The 18,136-nt window shown below is 38.5% G+C and overlaps 1 protein-coding gene across 1 annotated transcript; it reads left to right on the top strand.

Annotated features, from left to right (window-relative positions):
- Positions 1–7,617: 7,617 nt before the first annotated feature.
- Positions 7,618–17,623, top strand: LOC143885419 (ubiquitin-related modifier 1 homolog 2-like). The gene is made up of 5 exons (XM_077389584.1): positions 7,618–7,930; positions 8,011–8,064; positions 14,870–14,945; positions 15,032–15,114; positions 17,181–17,623. The coding sequence occupies exons 2-5, from the start codon at positions 8,042–8,044 to the stop codon at positions 17,296–17,298; spliced, it is 300 nt and encodes a 99-aa protein (XP_077245699.1). The 5' UTR covers positions 7,618–7,930; positions 8,011–8,041; the 3' UTR covers positions 17,299–17,623.
- Positions 17,624–18,136: the final 513 nt, after the last annotated feature.

The raw sequence follows: 18,136 nt of genomic DNA, 5'->3' as shown, positions 1-18,136 counted from the left end.
CAAAGCAAACAATCCTAGAAAGAAAGAAAAAAATCCAAATTCGTCATTTTTCTCTCTCCTTCCAAGAAAAAAAAAACTTCTTCTCTCTTGAAGTGTGTTCATATCTCTCAAGGGTTCTTCACAAAAGGGATTCTTAAAATCCATTTTCTTTTTCAACAAATCACACATCAAGGATTTTTGGGGTGTTCTTTGGGTCTTCTTCATCATATAAAAGGGTGCGACAAAGTGTATACCTCGGATCTATGCACCCTAGAGACAAGGAACACGATCAACGGTAGGATCTTTATCTTTGTAATATCAAAAATAGAAAAGCATGCTAGGGTTTTACTTTTGATAGATCAAATCAATGAATTTTTTCTTGAAATTCCAGTACGTTATAATATAGATTATAAGTTTTCAAAATTTAAAATTTTACCAAAAAATTAAATTTCCTCCATTTAATAATGATTTTCTTTCATTTTTTATTCAATATGGATTTAAATCGGATTATCAAAGCAAGTGTTAGAAAACGTGGGTTTCTTTAAAAACTGATTTTTTGGGATTTCTATAAAATAAAATACAACTGGAAACTTAATTTCCAATCGCGGTTTGGCCGTTTTAATTTTCATTCTATTTTTCAAACAATAACCCCGAAATAGGTTATTTCTTGATGAACGAATCCAAAAGTATATCAAACCATGTCCAAAATTTGTGAAATCTTGTTTCCAAACCAATGTTTTGATTTTCAGAACACCCAAAAATTTTTGGATTTTTTTAATTTGTTTAATCCAGTTTTAAATTATTTTAAATTTCAGCCATTTTTAATAAATATCAGAATGTTTTACAAATTGATGAAACTCTCCAGAATTAATGTTCAATAATAAATTGAATTTCTCATGAAATTATTTTTTCAAAAAAAGGTTTTTTTATTTGTTTTCTAATCGCTTCTTTACGTAAAGACGTAATTCGTTTTCGTATTAAATTAGTAAATTTTTGAAATTTTTCTTTACAAACCAGTAACTTTGGTTACTGGAATGTTAGATAAAAATTTTCCATTGGTTTTGCAAAGTTTTAATATGGTTTTGTAATTTATTTTAATAAATGGGTTTCAATTCTTAGGAAACAAATTCCCCTTTTCTATTTAAAAATTGATTTTATGGAGGAGATTTAATTTTTAAGTTTTAAAATTTTGATAGAAATTTTATAATCTATTATATATCTACTGAAATTTTTTATTTGATTTTAGGATACTATTAGGTTTGCTTTTTAAGTAATTCTTTGGTTTCATCCGATATTTGTGTGAATTTCAATTAAAATCAAATCATAATAAAAGTCCATGAAAGTCATACCGTAGTCTAATCTCATGATTCCCTTTATTCTGTGAAAGTTTGGATTAATTTGAAGTTGATATGCTATAAGTTACTGTGTTAATCTATGAACTGATTTGAATTTTGAGAAATTGAAAATTGATATCATATCTTAATAAAAATTCATATAAGTTTTCCAATAAGCTATAAAAATCTAGATCTCTATTCTGTGAAAGTTTGGATTAATTTGAAATTGATATGCTATAAGTTGCTGTGTTAATCTATAATCTGATTTAAATTTTGGAAAATCGGAAATTGATATCAAATCTTAATGATAATTCATGAAATTTTTCCAGTAAGCCAAAATCATCCATATCTTGTTACTGAAAAAGTTTCAGCTGATTTAGGGTTTGATAGCTTAGGATTTCTGTGTAATCCTAGCAATCTGGTCTTAATGTTAATAAATCTTAATTTAAACTCAAATCAACACAAAAGTCAGTAAAAACCTCAAACAAATTTTAATTTTACATCATGAATTTAATCCCTAACTTGTTTGAAACAGAAACCTTAAGGTTCATAGATCTCCATTGTAAATTCGTTATACCACGATAGTCTAACTGCCGAGATCGCAACCGTAATCGTATACTAATTGCGATTAATCCTGCATAATTGGAGTGCGTAAATTATAGTATGATATTGGCTCTGAGGTCCACTGTCCACGAAAATCCTGAGAAATATGCCAGGCTTTACTATAATTTACGTGCTAAATTATACAAGTGTTGAGAGCACGATTCCCTTCCATGGTTGCGATTCGAGGCCGAAACTTGCGAACCATAGAGCCTTTGGTATTCCTTAGATGTTTAGGAATCGAAAATCCTCAAAAATCGAAAATCATTAAGTTTAACAAATTGAATTAACTCGATCCGCGTCTTAGGAGCCGTTGGAACACTTACGTCTTGTTGTATTCTAGGTTTTAGGGAGTCATAGAGTTAGGAGTCCAGCTTCATCACGGGCGTTTGCTATGGATAGCAACCGTGCCAATAGATCTAGTTACACTAATCACCCATTTTTCCCATAGGATAAGCCTAGTTACCTAGGATGTAGGTTTAACCTGCATTAGTCTAAGAGACGTCTTGCACTTAGATAGGACCATATAGCATCTTAGATGAAGTCCTAGGATAATAAAATCTACTCAACTTGAACTAAATAATTTCTCTTAAACTGTTAAAACAGTCAATCCAGTCTAGGTCGGTGTCCTAGATGAATTAGGCATAAGTAGCTTAGTTCAGGTGCACCGAACTACGATCGACTCTGATTCCAGTGAGGCTGGGATATGTAGGCAACTTGGATACTTGAGTGGCATACCAAGCCCGAGTCGGCTCCATACATAAGTGGTGGGGTTTTGTGCATTAATCCTTAAATTAAAAGTAATGAAATCACTTAGGACTTTCCATGAAATTAGAATTTTAGGAGAACTTTCACTTAGATTGAATTCAAACAAGTTAAGAAAATCAAGATACACATTTAGGAATTACATTGAAATTAGATCTTAGGATGCATGTCACGTAGTTCGCACATTAATATAGAGTTAAATGAGCCATTTAAAAGAAATTCAAAAGAGTTAACTTTTGGAATTGAAGACCAATTATCGGGCAGGAATGGTGCATGTGGTGGTAACTCCCCATACCTTCCATTCTCGTAACCAGGTAACGAGTCTAGATTTCTGATCAATTATGGGTCTTAGATCCCTCATCTAGGTAGCGGTTCTGTCACTCTCTTTTGTGTGGAATTCGGATTGCCTTAGTGATCCCAAGTTCACGGAAAAGATGAATTAAATCACACCTTACTAGGCTCGGCGGCTTACCCCTGCCTTTATGGGTACTGGGTTGCACGTTTGATTCCACCCTATGGCTTGGTTGCTGCCTGCTTGGTTGGGTAATTAAATTCAATAATAAAAAGCACACGCCATTCGCGTGGGTACGAGAGACCAAGAGAGAGCGTGGCGGCTCGCGACTCACCTCTCTCTCGGGATCGGGTCCCACAGTTTGGTCGAGCGGTGGCTGGCCGGAGTTAGGGCGAGGTCGCTGTGGTGGTGGAGAGGGAAAAAATGGTGGGTTCGAGAAGAGGGTTAGGGTATTTAGAGATGGTGGGTGAGAGGATGACCGGAGTGGGGTCGATCGGAGCTCCGACCGGAGATGGGGTTTGTGGATGGGTTTCAATGGCTACAAATGGTGGGGAAATGGGATTTGCAGAAGATGGAGAGGTGATGTGTAAGTGAAGATGGAAGGGGTGGTCTTGGATTTTGTGTGGGATGGCCGGATTCCATGGTGGCTGGCCGGATTCCGACAGGAGTTGGGGCGAGGTTGCTGGCCGAAGAATGGAGCCGATTCTCCCTCCCTCCCTCTTTCTCTGCTATCTCTCTCCTCTCTTTTCTCTTCCCTCTTTTTCTTGTATTTCTCTGCAAAATGAGAAAACCCTCTTTTTGCTTTTTCTGTTTTCTCCTCCTTCTCCTTCTATTGTGTGAAAAAAATGAGAAAATTCCTCCTCTCAAGCCCTAGTTCGGTGGGTTTTTAAGGGAAGATGTTGTTTCTGACCCCCCCTTTTTTCCTACAGGACAACCCCCCTCACTAGTGCATCTATGATTACTCTTTTATCCTCTAGGGTGGTCTGGGCAAGAAAGGAGGGGTAAACATCATTTTTTTTATTTCTTGTATATTTGCATTTTTTATGGGAAATGATATTGGCACACCCATAATTCAATAATCCACCCCTCTGCTGGTTTAAGCAAAAGAAAATGATACCAACACCACCATGCTTTGATATTTGTACTACCTTGGCTCGTCTTTTTATCAAATTTTCGCCCATCTTATCTAAAAATTTGCAGGGGCCTCTTGAGAACATGAAAATCCAAAGGTGGTCCCGAATTGGTAACAATGAGGAGTGAAAATTATTAAGTTGCTAGCAAGTTTTAACCTTTTAAAAACTCAAAACCTAATTTGGAAATTAAGAGATCAAGAATGAAAATTCAAGCACATAAGTTAAATCTAAAGGTGCAATGCAAATAAAGAGCTAGAGTTCAAGAGAGAGTGCACCCGAGATTTAAAGTGGTTCGGTCCTCAAAACGCGAGGCCTACTCCACTCCACCAACCAAACCCGTTGATGGCTTCACTATGTGATCTTCTTAACTTCGGCGAAGATCGGTGCCGATTACAAATTTCGATTACCTTTAACCTTGGTGGCAATCTTCACCACGGAGTGTGGGCTACGCTTCTCCGAACACTCGCCCGAATACAATCTTGATAAAGAAAGAAAGAACTAAAAATCCCTTACAAGGGTTTACACACTTTGTAGAAGATGTACAAATTGAAGCCTATGATCTAAATCCTAATCTTAGAGGATGAGAGGCATAAACAAGTTTGATTCACTCTTGGGATGTTCAAGTAGAGTTTAAGAGTGTTAGGATTGATATTTAGGGAGTTTGGAATGCCCATATTTATAGAAAAACCCAAATATGACCGCTCAGGGGCATTGTGGTAATTCCTGCAAAAATTCCCAACGGCTATAAATCAGACCGTTATAGTGTTCTCGGAGTTCCGAGAAAAAATCTCGGAGTTCCGGGAATACAAACAGAAGTTAGAAAATTTCTACTGGACCATTTCTTGGAGCTCTGAGAATTCTCTCTGAGTTCCGAGAAGCCTATCAGCAACAGGTTTTTAACTCTTGTTTCTGGGCTTCCAATATTTCACCAACTTGGGATTGTTATGAGGGTTCCAAAGTGTTGGAACACCACAAGAACAATCACTTATACATTTTAGGGGTGTGTGAGATTAATTTATGCCTCTAAAATCTAAATTAAGATTGGATCTTTTACAATCTAAATTGACTTCGATCTTCAATGCGATTCTTCAAGTCTTCAATTGTCTTGAATCTCTGATGTCTTCGGCCTTCATAATGTGGTCCAATGAGAGCTTCTTGGCCTCAATCCAAGCAATCTTGTCTTGACACCATTATGATCTACAACTTATACATTCAAACACATTAGTGATCTTAAATCACTTGTGTATTGGAATCATCAAAATAAGATGGGAATGCCAAGGTGGAAACCATTGGGCTTACAGAACATTAGCAACCTCTTGGGAATTTTGCACCCAAGAATGGGCACAATGGGTAAATAATCATTCGGGTTCTCTTCGCACTTGGGTTTGGCTTTTGGACTTTCAGTCAGGGCTCAATTTCAGGGTTCAAAAATTGATTTCAGGACTCGGGTACTCAGGAACTTTGTTCCGTTCTAGGATTTTATTCAAATTTGGGGGGAAATTGGAGGTCAGGTCAAAATGGGGTGTCTGCAATTAAGAACAAATCTTTTGTATACAATAATCATACGGATTGCAAAAATGATGTTTTTTAGTCACAATGGGGATATGGGGGTTGAACCCACTTCTTCCATGCCGACCCACCCTTCCCCCACCCGCCAAGCCTTCTAATCCTATCCTGGTACTCACATTTATTCGCAAACTTGGTACTCTCTTGTCTGATCATGATTGTATTTAGGAAAACTATTTATATTGTTATGCCCAAAATTGGTAACAGATACGGCAGTGACGAAAGAGCTGATCTGGCGGGCCCAAGGGACTGAGTTGAAGAAATTAAGCCCTGCACAAGAGCGCACGAGGTCAGAAGATCAACCCGGAGTCGTACTCCGGACGGGCCCTTCGACACTCAAGTCAGTATGAGCAGAAGTGCAGAGCCAAAACTTTAAGAGTGGTGGTTCAGAAGTTATTACCCTACCCTTTTTGAGCCTTAGGAGGCCTTTCATAGAGAGAGCCCTGGCGTGGTTGAATTACCTACCCCATGACAGGTTTCGGCCCATTTGTGGGCTTAGGTTTACCTGCTCTTGGTAGATTACCAGACTACCCTTGGGTAGGTGCTGAATTTGTGGTGGGCCCTTTGATGACCACGTGTCGACATCTAATTGGTTACTGCTTTTCATACCCCATCAGTTCTCCAAGTCATTGTAGTGACTTGGGGAAGTATGAGAGGTTGTGTCCTTGAGCGGTTGGACGGGCCAATATTCGGGACGAAGCGCACCGGCCAGTTTTTTACCTTGCCCAGTTCGGGATGGACAGAAATACAAAGTAAGAAGATCTGCCCGGCTAGGCATTCTGCACGGCCCGAGATGAGCGGAGATTTGGAATATCATAATCTGTCCGGCCAGGCCCTCTGCACGGCCAGAAACTTGAAGTGAAATCTGTCCGGCCAAGCCATCTGCACTGCCTGGGGCGGCCAGAATTTTGAAGTAAAATCTGTCCGGCCAAGCCATCTGCACGGCTTGGAACGACCAGAAACTTGAAGTGAAATCTGTACGGCCGGGGACGGCCAGAAACTTGAAGTGAAATCTGTCCGGCCAGGCCATCTGCACGGCCTGGGACGACCAGAATTTTGAAGTGAAATCTGTCCGGCCAAGCCATCTGCAAGGCCTGGGACGGCCAAATTTTTGTCGTTTTGTGCAACGCGCCATATCCTGGCCGGCCTGGGACGACCAGATTTTTGTCGTCTTGTGCAACGCGTCATATCCTGGCCGGCTTGGGATGACCAGATTTTTGTCGTCTTGTGAAACATGTCATATCCGGTTCGGTTTTTTTCTTTTCGATTCGGTTTCTGTTTTTTTTTTTTTGGAAATTCGGTTTTCTAAAAAAAAATTAAAAAATTCGGTTAACCGAAATAACCGAAATTATGGATGAAGACCATTTTTTTCCTAAAAAAAGTGCTATATGTGCACTCAGTAGGATGATCAAAACCGTCCATTTGATTGATCACAAGTTGATTAGGTTGTGCTCAAAAAATCATTTCAATCAGATGATCGTAGCCCTCCCATCCAAACTGAGATTTTGATTTTTCCCTCTTTTTCTCCCACAATTCAGTTATTTGGTTATAACCGAATAACCGAATTTTTATTCGGTTCGGTTTCGGATAATTTCGGTTCGGTTTCGATTACCGAAATTTGGCAACCGAAATTATTTCGGTTACCAAATTTCAGTCTATTCGGTTCGATTTAAACCGAATAACCACCCCTACTTTTGACTACGTGAGAAATTATATGGTGCAAGGCCTTACAACAATAAGGCCTTTGTATGGTGGAGGTACCACTTCCCCTTGATATTTGATCCAACAGCATCTTCTCAAAAAGTGAGCTGCTGTTGGATCATATACCAAGGATGGTATCTATACCGTATAGTTGTAAGGGCTTACACCATATAAAAACTCTGACTGCCTATAGCTAGACATTTCGTGCATCAGGAGGTTGGGTTCAGACCATGTCCGGTTGGAAATGATTTTTTGGGGCACAACCTATTTAGGTTGCGTCCCATCTTATCGACGGTTTGGATCATCCTATGTGTGGGCCGTACATACTTATTGAAAAATAATGGACTATAAACTCGTTGCACCCATGTCTTAGTCTCGTCTCCAAAACCTGAGAAAGTTCATAGGAAGCAAGAGATATACAAGAAAGAAGAGGCGCAGTAGCTTTTGTACTTTTTAGCGTTCAAAACACGCGGTCTCGTCGACTCTTCGAACAGCCGAGCTAGGGTTTCTGTTCCATCTTCAGCCTCACCGTTGCCACTTCTTTTTATTTTTTTTCTAAGGTATGGATCCTCTCATCTTCTTCCCTATTTTATTTTTTCTTCTGCTCTGTCTCTCACTGTCTCTCTTTACGTTTTCGCAGCAAAATTTTTTTCCAATTCCAAGAATCAGATATGCAGCTTACTGTTGAATTCGGGTAAGCTTTTCCACTTTCCTGTTTTTTTTTTCTTTTGTTTTGTTTGAATCTTCTCTTAAGTTGTTGAAACAGTTGTTTTAAATTGACGAAATTGGATCGCATGTGTTTTTATTGACCATGAATTCGCCGGAAAAAAGAAATTATGTCTATGTAGTTTTTCTTTTGAATGATATCATGTTTGTGTAGTTATTTCCCTATTTTATTTGCATTAATGTCAAATCATTACATGTTACTTGTTAAAAATGAGCTAGGGTTAGAGAGAGAGGCAGAAGAAGAGGAGTGAAGGATGGAGAGACTCCACTAGGGAGCTCCTCATATAAATGATGTAAATATAGGCCCAAACTAGGGCAAGAATGGACAATGACTATAATACCCTCTACACTATAAGTAATGACTAAACTGCCCTAATACATGTTATTCAACACTCCCCCTCAAGTTGGAGTGTATATACTATGAAACTCGAGCTTGCTAAAAAGAACCATACACCAAAAGGTACAATAAGCTCATACACATCTAGCAAGCTGATGTAGTAAATACATGATGAAAACTTAACAAAAAGACAACAACGGCCATGAGTACAGCAATGAGATCCGCAGGCATAAAAAACGGAGCAGCTCTTCCTGAATCAACGTGAAGGCGAGAACGATAAAAAAATAGGGCCTCCTCCTGAATGAGAGCTCGACAAATACGTCTGCAAACCATGAAGGATCGAACGGTGAAACTTTGGCAGGGAAATAACAGCGATTCATCGAGCAAAATAGACACACAAAAGGTCTGCACATGAGAAACGGTGAAGCACCACGAGCAGGAACACTAGCTAAGCAGTATTACACCAATAAAAGATAACCACCGATGGGGAAACCATTGTACAAGGTTGACGGCATGAACATCGTCACATGAAGAGAGGTCAACGGGGAACCGTTGCCTGAACAGAGCCAGCCAATGGTGGGGAAATCACCGCTCGGAAAGAAGGCCGACAGAAAAATGAACCCGTCACCTGGTAGAGAGCCGACCAACGATGGGGACACCATCGTCCGAAAAAGAGTGGTCGACGGGAAAACAAAGCCGTCGCCTCTGAGAGAGTCGACCAACGATGGGGACATCATCGTCCGAAAAAGAGAGGTCAACGGAAAACAAAGCCATTGCTTGTGAGAGAGTCGACCAATGATGGAGACACAATCGCCCGGAAAAGAAGGTCAACGGGAAAACAAAGCCCTCGCCTGTAAGAGAGCCGACCAACGATGGGGACACCATTGCCCGGAAAAGAGAGGTCGACAGAAAAACAAAGGTGTCGCCTTAAGAGAGATAAGACATAAAGCTGAACAACACGAAGAGATAAGGCATATAGCTGAAAACTAATGCGTAAATATAAGGAGAACTGTCACGCTACCAAGCCACACACATACATACATATTCACAACACAAGGCTTACGGGTGCGACAACGCCGTACACCTGCAAAGCAAGCTTCACAAGCATACAAGGTTAGCAAAGCAAATATCAAAACATCTGCAATAATCTGAATAATTGAATTTAAATGTCTTACATTAATCCAATAATCAAATCTCAATTCCTTTCCGAACCTCTCATCTAACCCCTAATCCCGTAAAAATCAAAGTACGTAATCAAATAACAGTCTCAATAAATCCTAAACAATACTCACTGTCTAAGAAATGTAAAAGTATTGGAAGGTAATGATAATCAGAAATAAGAAATCACGCCTGCTTCTCCTCGTTGGCTCCACGAAGATCAAACTCTGAAAAATAATAAACCACAGTCAGCTGAAAGCTCAGTACATAATAGCGCACTACAAGAGTGGGATCATGCATGCTACAAAAAGAGGTCCGTAACAGAATAAAAAAAAAGATATAAGTCACAAGTGAGATAGTTAAGACAAGTTCAATGTGGAGGAGTAAGGTCCATAATGGCATAGGCCAAAGTGTCACAACAAAAGGGGTCACAATATTCAAAGGATCACTGAAGGAAATCAATATGGGTTCGATATCACCCCGAGATCATCGGCTTAGTCCAAAAAGCAAGTTATTTCACCCCGACTGCTCACGGATCCAAAAAGCGTGTTATTGGTTACACCGACCGCCCACGGTGTCGGAACTAGTTCTTAGGTTCACATACCTATCGACAAGGTCAGCATATAGACCTACTGACGGGCCCCAAAAGTCAACTTATTATCCCCATTGGTGCGGGCCCAAAAGTTCACATAAATACCTAAGCCTCTCAAAAGGTGTCCAAAGTTCACATAGTCCAAAAGGAGGTGTTCAAAGTTCGAAGTGAGTGTTTCACAATGGATTCATATGGTGGAGAATATCTAATAGTTCAAAGGTTCATAGTTATGAGGAGATTGTGAAGGTTTTCATAAAAGTTCAAAGTTATGAACGATACATCCAATGTGTATATCAAATAGCAAGATTCTATAGAGTTTAATCAAGGAAAATGGTTAAGCATGCAAGACCCAAATAGAGATCTAAAGTTTATCAATGGCTCCACAAATCCAGAAAGTTTGGGGTTCACAATCAACAATGACATAGTGTTCAAAAGGTAAATCGCAACACTAAGGTAGTACGAAATTACGTACCTCCAATGACGAATACTTTCCTTTTCAAATTCACCTTAATTACCTACAATCAAGAGTATGAATATTCTCCATGAGTTTCATCCTTAATTTCACTCCTATCAGGCATATATATACTCCTACTGACACAAGACACCCTTTGGTGCCTCTTCGGAAAAGAATCGATAAACCGTCCCAGGATTTTTCTTAGTATTTTGGAATTATCATCATTATAGAGTCTCCAAAAATTTTTGAAACTATTTTTAACTAAAAGTACTCGATTTCGGCACATCTGTAAAGTACAAGAGCTTCGAAAACAGACAAGAAACGAAGAAGTTATGAATTTTCGAAGTTTTCTAATTTCTTTACGATAATTTCAGATTCGTCCCCTATTTTACCAAAACTTCTACAGACCAAACTTTCTCGTTTTAGCTCCGATTCGCGCGTAGGCGAATCCGTTGGATTCGTATCGACGAGAGGAATCCAACTAATATAATTTCACGCTCGAATCGACACATAATTATTGTAAAAATTATCTAAACTTTTTTGTTCGACCGTTCAAGACAAGCTTTTCTAAAAACCAAAACGATCTGATCTTGGGCTCGTTAGGGATTCCATAACAAAGCGAATCCGAAGGAAACCAAGATCAGTCTTAAGACACATATTAAACGAAATAAAACCTTCGCTTTCATCTTTTTAAGATCACAAAATTCTTGTTTTTGAGTTTCTAATAACATAAATCAATAAAGAACATAGTTCTTACCTTGATCTTCGCTTTCTTCTTCCAAAACTCGATCTCCTCTTTCTTTCTCACGAAAATCCTCACTTGGGGCTGAACGAAACGAGTTTAGGGTTTGATTAAACTCCAAAAAGATGTATTTATAGGCTTTCTTTAAGAAGCCTTAATCAAAGCCAAACACTAGAGGACAAAAACGCCCCTCCTTAATAGGAGAAAACGAATTTTCGTTTAGGGGGTTTTTCGGGTATTTACATTCTACGCTCCTCCTGGGTTTTTTTCTTACAAATAAAAAAAAAATCTCTATTTCTATTCTCCGCTGAAAAATGGAGACTATGACTGGAGCTTCGTGAAAAATCCCTTTATCATATTTGAACCGATGACTTACACCTTACTATGGCGTTACTCTACCACTGAGTTAAAAGGGCCCATTTTTTTCAATTCATGGATTAGTCACTAGTCACTATGAGTTTAGTGTATGTACCCATGTATATTAGACGATATCACTCTTACTTAAGAAAAGACAACATAACAACATAACAACACTCCCCCAAAAAGACAATACAAAGAAAACGACAACGTCAAGAGAAAGGAATTACTCCAAGAAAAACATGATAGAAAAAGACAACATTAAGAAAAGGGAACAACTCTAAGAAAAACATGACAACTACACCTCAAGTTAAAGGTCGAACACCTTCAACTTGCAAGAAGAGAACACATGAAAAGTTGACAAGAGGACAAGAAGACAAGTCGACAAGAAGACAAGAAGACATCACTAAGGAAGACAACACCAACACAATACTCCCTCAAGCAAAGATGAAGAAAAGACGATAGAGAACTTCATGACAACACTCCCTCTCAAGTTGAAGGTCGAATACCTTCAACTTGTAACGAAAAGAAGACAATCAAGGCACGACACCTCTCTTAGACATTTTATCAAACACTTGGTGTGCACTTTGGAGAAGAAGACAAAGAAACGAGAACAAACAAGGCACCACACCTCTCTTAGACATTTTATCAAAACTTGGTGTGCGTCTTGAAGAACTACATAAAAGACATAGAAAACATAGAAGACAACACTAGACAATGTAAAGAAAGAGATGACATCAACTCAAAAGACAGAGAAAACAATGAAAAGAAAGAGATGACAACACTAGACAACACTCCTCCCCAACTTGAAGCCGAAGGCCTTCAACTTGAACCGAAAAGAAGATGTCCAAGGCACCAAATCTTTTCGGATATTTCACCGAACACTTGGTGGGCACCTTGGAGAGGAAGGCAAAAAACATAAACACAACAAATATCAAGGGAGAAAAACAAAGATGAGGATGAAGGATACAAGACAACACTCCATACGACAACCCAAATGAGAGATAGAGAAAATATCGAGAAAGAGAGAGAATGCGAGAGAGATTTTCCGAGAAAGAGAGAATCTAGGGAGAGAAAATAGGGCTTTAGAGATTTTAGGGATTTTGGGAGGAGATATTTTTGAGAACAAAAGGCTATGGAGTTTACGGCAACTCCAAAATAAGAAAAAAGAGAGCATAACGTGAGAGATTTAGAGATCTGAGATAGTTTAGGGAAAAAAATAAAAAATAAAACATGAGAAAGAGGATTACGGGAGGGATTTCACGCAAACAAAAATGGGAAGCAAAAAATACCGAGAGATGGGTAGAGATTTTAGAGAGAGAGAGAGAGACTCTTTTCTTTCCTTCCCTAGGATCTTTGCTCTGATACCAGGTTAGAAATGAGCTAGGGTTAGAGAGAGAGAGAGAGAGGAAGAAGGAGAGGAGTGAAGGATGGAGAGACTCCACTAGGGAGCTCCTCATGTAAATGATGTATATATTGGCTCGAACTAGGGCAACAATGTACAATGACTACAATACCCTCTAAGACTACAAGATTTAATACATGCTATTCAACATTACTATTGACTTTAAAGATGTAGTTATGTGCCTGCATCCAATAAGATGTACTTGTTTAAACCATAGTTTTAAACTTTGAACGAAATATTTTGATTTTGATAATTCCGCCTGTTTTTGAAAATACAGGATTTTGCCTAGCATTTCGTCCAAAATATGTAACTTTTCAGATTAAAACAGCAAAGTTTCTGCCAAAAGGTTGACAGTTTGATAGAAACCCTCACAAAAATCAATTTCACGCTCAGAAAATATAAGAATATCTTATAAAAAAGAAAATAAAAGAACAATGAGATTCCTTTAAGTAATTTCTAAAAATGACAAAAGAATCAAAAGAAAAACTAGTGGTGGATAATCTTACTTGGATTTCGGCCGTGATTTTGGACTGAAATGCTTCTGAAATTTTAAACCTTTGTTTAAACTACATGTGCTTGCCTATTGTTTTGCTATTCAATTCGACAACTGTTGGAATCCTTTCATTGAATCATATGACTATCTTTTGAAGCTGCAGTTCTTTTTTTTTCTTAAATAATTCATGCTTGCAAGTGGCTCTCACCATCTATCCATGGCTTTCCTATCAATATGTAGTTGGAATGATGTTTATATCGACCCATACAAAATTTTTGTAAGTGAAAATGCTTTTGATTGTTATCTAGTCTGACTCAAGAAGCGCTACAGTATATACACATCTCTCACAAATCTTCTCTCCTGAAAATTTCGTGAGTGGTCTGAAGAACGTTGTTTGATTCTTCAGAACTGTGAATTTTGATCCTCATAAACCTTTCAAACCAACATATGTCTGCACATGCCTAGAACCCTCTAAAGGTCAAATCCATGTGAGATTTGGAGGATACATGAAAGAAGGAGAGCGTAGAGAGAATGTATGAGAGTCAATGATCGAGTCCTTACCCCTTAAATTTCTTTGCTCACTAATGATAACAAAGTTACAAGTACAACTATTCCCTAATGAGAGGAAATGCACCATATATACCATTTAATCTATTTGATCTCTAGTTTTGGTTGTTGAGGGCCTTGGGGCAATGCAATCCATTTTCTCCATTTTGTGTATCATTGAATCTTGACATTATATTCATAATTTGATTATGGAGTACTTAGCAATGGGTTGTAATTGTAATCCCTCAAGGGAAAACAGGGGCATCATGTAAAATTGGTGCTTGAAGGAAAGTGCAATTCCTAGGGCGATGAAACGGTGAATGCTGTTGGGACTATGGGGATCTACTATTATAGTTTATTGATGGCTTATGCTTAATTTGGCTGGTCTAGGAAGTAGGGCTTACTAGTTTGTTGGTGCCTATATGTCTGGGAGCATGACCTATTGTACGTGGGGTGAATACCTAAATGCTAGGTGATACTCTAATACCTAAATGCTAGGTGATACTCTTTCTGTGTAAATGGAACTTAGGCTTAGTCGTTGGGTTAAGAGTCAAGATGTCAAGCCTACTTCCTGCGTAAGTTGTTCTTTGTTCTCTACAGAGTTTCTTCTAAGTTCATTTTATTGCTTTACTTCAGTTTAGTTTGGAATCCGTTACTTTGGTCCTTATCATGTTAACTATCTAATGCAGTGGTGGCCTGGAGCTTCTTTGTCAATCAGTGAAGATTCATAATGTTGATGTTGACCTGAAAGATGGAGAAAAGAAGGTTAGTTTTGTAACTGAAAGATGCAAAATATGTGGAATCCTTTTTGGTCTATTCAAATCATCTATTCCCTATCATATACATTCCAGTTACCAATGAGAGACTTGCTGTCTTGGGTCAGCACCAATTTAATCAAGGAGAGGCCTGAAATGTTTATGAAAGGAGATACTGTGTAAGTACCACTACCAACTACCAAGCTACTTTTTTTCTCATTTAATCAAAATTTTGGAGGGACTACTATTTAAATCCTAGAATCCTGGTCTGTGTTGCATGGATTGGGATCCTACACGGATTCGAGGTGTCGGATTTGGCAAACCCACAAAAGTAGGATTCGTGGATTCGGTAATTTTTAAATAAAATAAAATAATATATATGAGGAAAAGGATTGTACGCTTGAGCGTACCAAGCTTATGGTACGCTCGAGTGCCCAATCACATATGGGCCCACTTTGTTAGGATGATCCAAAGCATTCGTTTGAAAGGCCCTATCATAGATAGGGTGTGTACCAAAAATCAGCTCCATAGGATCATCCTAACCCATCCATTTGTGGAGGGCAAAATGGACAGACCACAAATCTGCCCATTTTTGCCCTCCACTTTTGGAGGGGTTAGGATGATTCAATGGAGCTGATTTTTGGTACACACCCTATCTATGATAGGGCCTTACAAATGAATGCTTTGGATCACCACAAAAATGTGGGACCCATGTGATTGGGGCACGTAGTGTAACATAAGCTTGGTACGCTCGAGCGTACAATCCTTTTCCTCTCTCTCTCTCTCTCTATATATATATATATATATATATATATATATATATATATATATATATATATATATATATATATAGTGTTCCTGCACTTTTGTGCAAATAAGTTATCTGCACTCGAGTGCAAAAACAGGGTGGGGGCCCACATTTTTTGGGGGATTACAAGCATTCATTTCGAAGGCCCTTCCATGGATAGGGTGTGTCCCAAAAATCAGCCCCATTGGATCATCCTAACCCAATCAAAGGTGGAGGGGAAAATGGGCAGACACTGTGTCCATGTTTATGCCCATTTTTCCCCTCCACAAATGGCAGGGTTAGGATGATCCAATGGGGCTGGTTTTTGGTACACATCCTATCCATGAAGTGGCCTTCCAAGCGAATGCTTTGGATCCCCCAAAAAATGTTGGACCACCCTGTTTCTGCACTCAAGTGCGGATAAGCTTATCCGCACAAGGGTGCAGAAACACTTTACTTTCTCTCTCTCTCTCTCTCTCTATATATATATATATATATATATATATATATATATATATATATATATATATATATATATATATGAGGAAAGTGTTGGTGAGCTTAAGCTCACCAAACTTATGGTGAGCTTAAGCGCCCCAATCACATGGGTCCCACATTTTCTGTGGTGATCCAAACCATTCATTTGCAAGGCCCTATCATAGATAGGGTGTGTACCAAAAATCAGCTCCATAGGATCATCCTAACCCCTCCATTTGTGGAGGACAAAAATGGGCAGATTTGTGGACAAATAATGTCTGTCCATTTTGACCTCCACAAATGGATGGGTTAGGATGATCCTATAGAGCTGATTTTTGGTACACACCCCATCTATGTAAGGGCCTTTCAAATGAATGCTTCGGATCATCCTAACAAAGTAGGCCCCAATGTGATTGGGCGCTTAAGCTCACCATAAGTTTGGTGAGCTTAAGCTCACCAACACTTTCATCTATATATATATATATATATATATATATATTCAGCAACCTATATATGGATATGAATGTATATTTATGAAAAATTTGAGGATGAAGGGTTGAGGCCTTAGAGTTTTTATTAATAGGGTCGAAGAAGGAAGGGGGTCGATGTTCTAGGGTCGAGGCGCTAGGGTTTTTATTAAAAGAGTACCGGTTGTGCTTTTATATAAAAAAAAAAGTAAAAAAGGAAACATGTTTAAAGGGGAAATATATAGGATTCTCATTTTAAAAGAAACAATGATGAGTCGGGTTCGCCCGAAAAAACAGAATTCGTGCGGGACACAGCTACGACAAGAATCCAGGTGTGTCCCACGTGAATCCATGTCCAATTCGCATGTGGAGATGTGTCGACATGGATTCGGCATAGGGGGGCAAAGAATCCATGCAACATTCATTTTCGTCATCATGATTATGACTATCTTTCCTCTTTTTCTTTTTGAGTATTCTGGAAGGAGTGAACTAATTTGTTTGGTCCAACGTGCAGGAGACCTGGTATTATAGTCCTCATAAATGATTCTGATTGGGAATTAGATGGTCAGCTTGATGCAACAGTAGGAGAAAAAGATGCGGTGGTGTTTATTTCAACCTTGCATGGTGGTTAAGGTTACAGGAGTAGTACCTAACTGGTAATGCAATGGGTAAGCAAGTTACACTGTTACAGTAAGGCATCAAGGTCAAGATTGTGAGGTTTGTTAGCTAGCATGTATTGGATCTGAACATTTAGAGAGGGAGAGACAATCTGATTGACCCTCTTTTACTCTGAATCTTTCTTTTTGCCAACCGTTGTTTACCTGATATAAAATATGTTATATGCTGATACTTTACTGTTTCTGTTCTTAGTGTGGTGTTTGATAATATTTGGTAAGCCAGACTCTTCATAAGTATCGAGTGTTGCTATTAATGAATAAGGATGGACTTGAGGTGGAACTTTTCACAATTTTAATCATGAAATGACCATAATACCCTTAAATAGATGTACAAAGCTAAACCCCAAGTTCATATTTGCATGGTGGATTTAGAAACTAACTTTAACTTTCTTCTAAGTGCAACCATTCAAAAGAAAAAAAAAAAAAAAAAAAAAAAAAAAACTTCTCAGGGCATGTGTGAGAGTACTGTGAATTACGCACGCCTTTGGCCTCGTTCTATTTTAAAGGAATCAGCAGTGATGCTTAATGTTTTGTTGATGAAGGCAGAAATATTCAGTGTTTTTGTTATTTGATTGTTCTTTGTTGCATTTAGGCAATGTTTTTGTTATTTGATCGTTCTTTTTTGCATTTAGGCTTATCGTTTTTTTCTTTGCAAACTCATCTCATCTTTTTTTTGAAAAGTAAAACTCATCTCATCTTACTGAAAGATTGAAAGAAAATTATGGAAAGAACATGGCCAAAGTAGTCATAACATTAAAGGAGGGGGGTAGAGTCACTGTGCTGGAGGCATGGT

Source organism: Tasmannia lanceolata, unplaced genomic scaffold (genome assembly GCF_043159265.1).
Source record: "Tasmannia lanceolata isolate RefF3 unplaced genomic scaffold, GAP_Taslan_0.1 ptg000008l, whole genome shotgun sequence".
Taxonomy (NCBI): Eukaryota; Viridiplantae; Streptophyta; class Magnoliopsida; order Canellales; family Winteraceae; genus Tasmannia; species Tasmannia lanceolata.
This window is presented reverse-complemented; position numbering and strand designations above follow the sequence as displayed.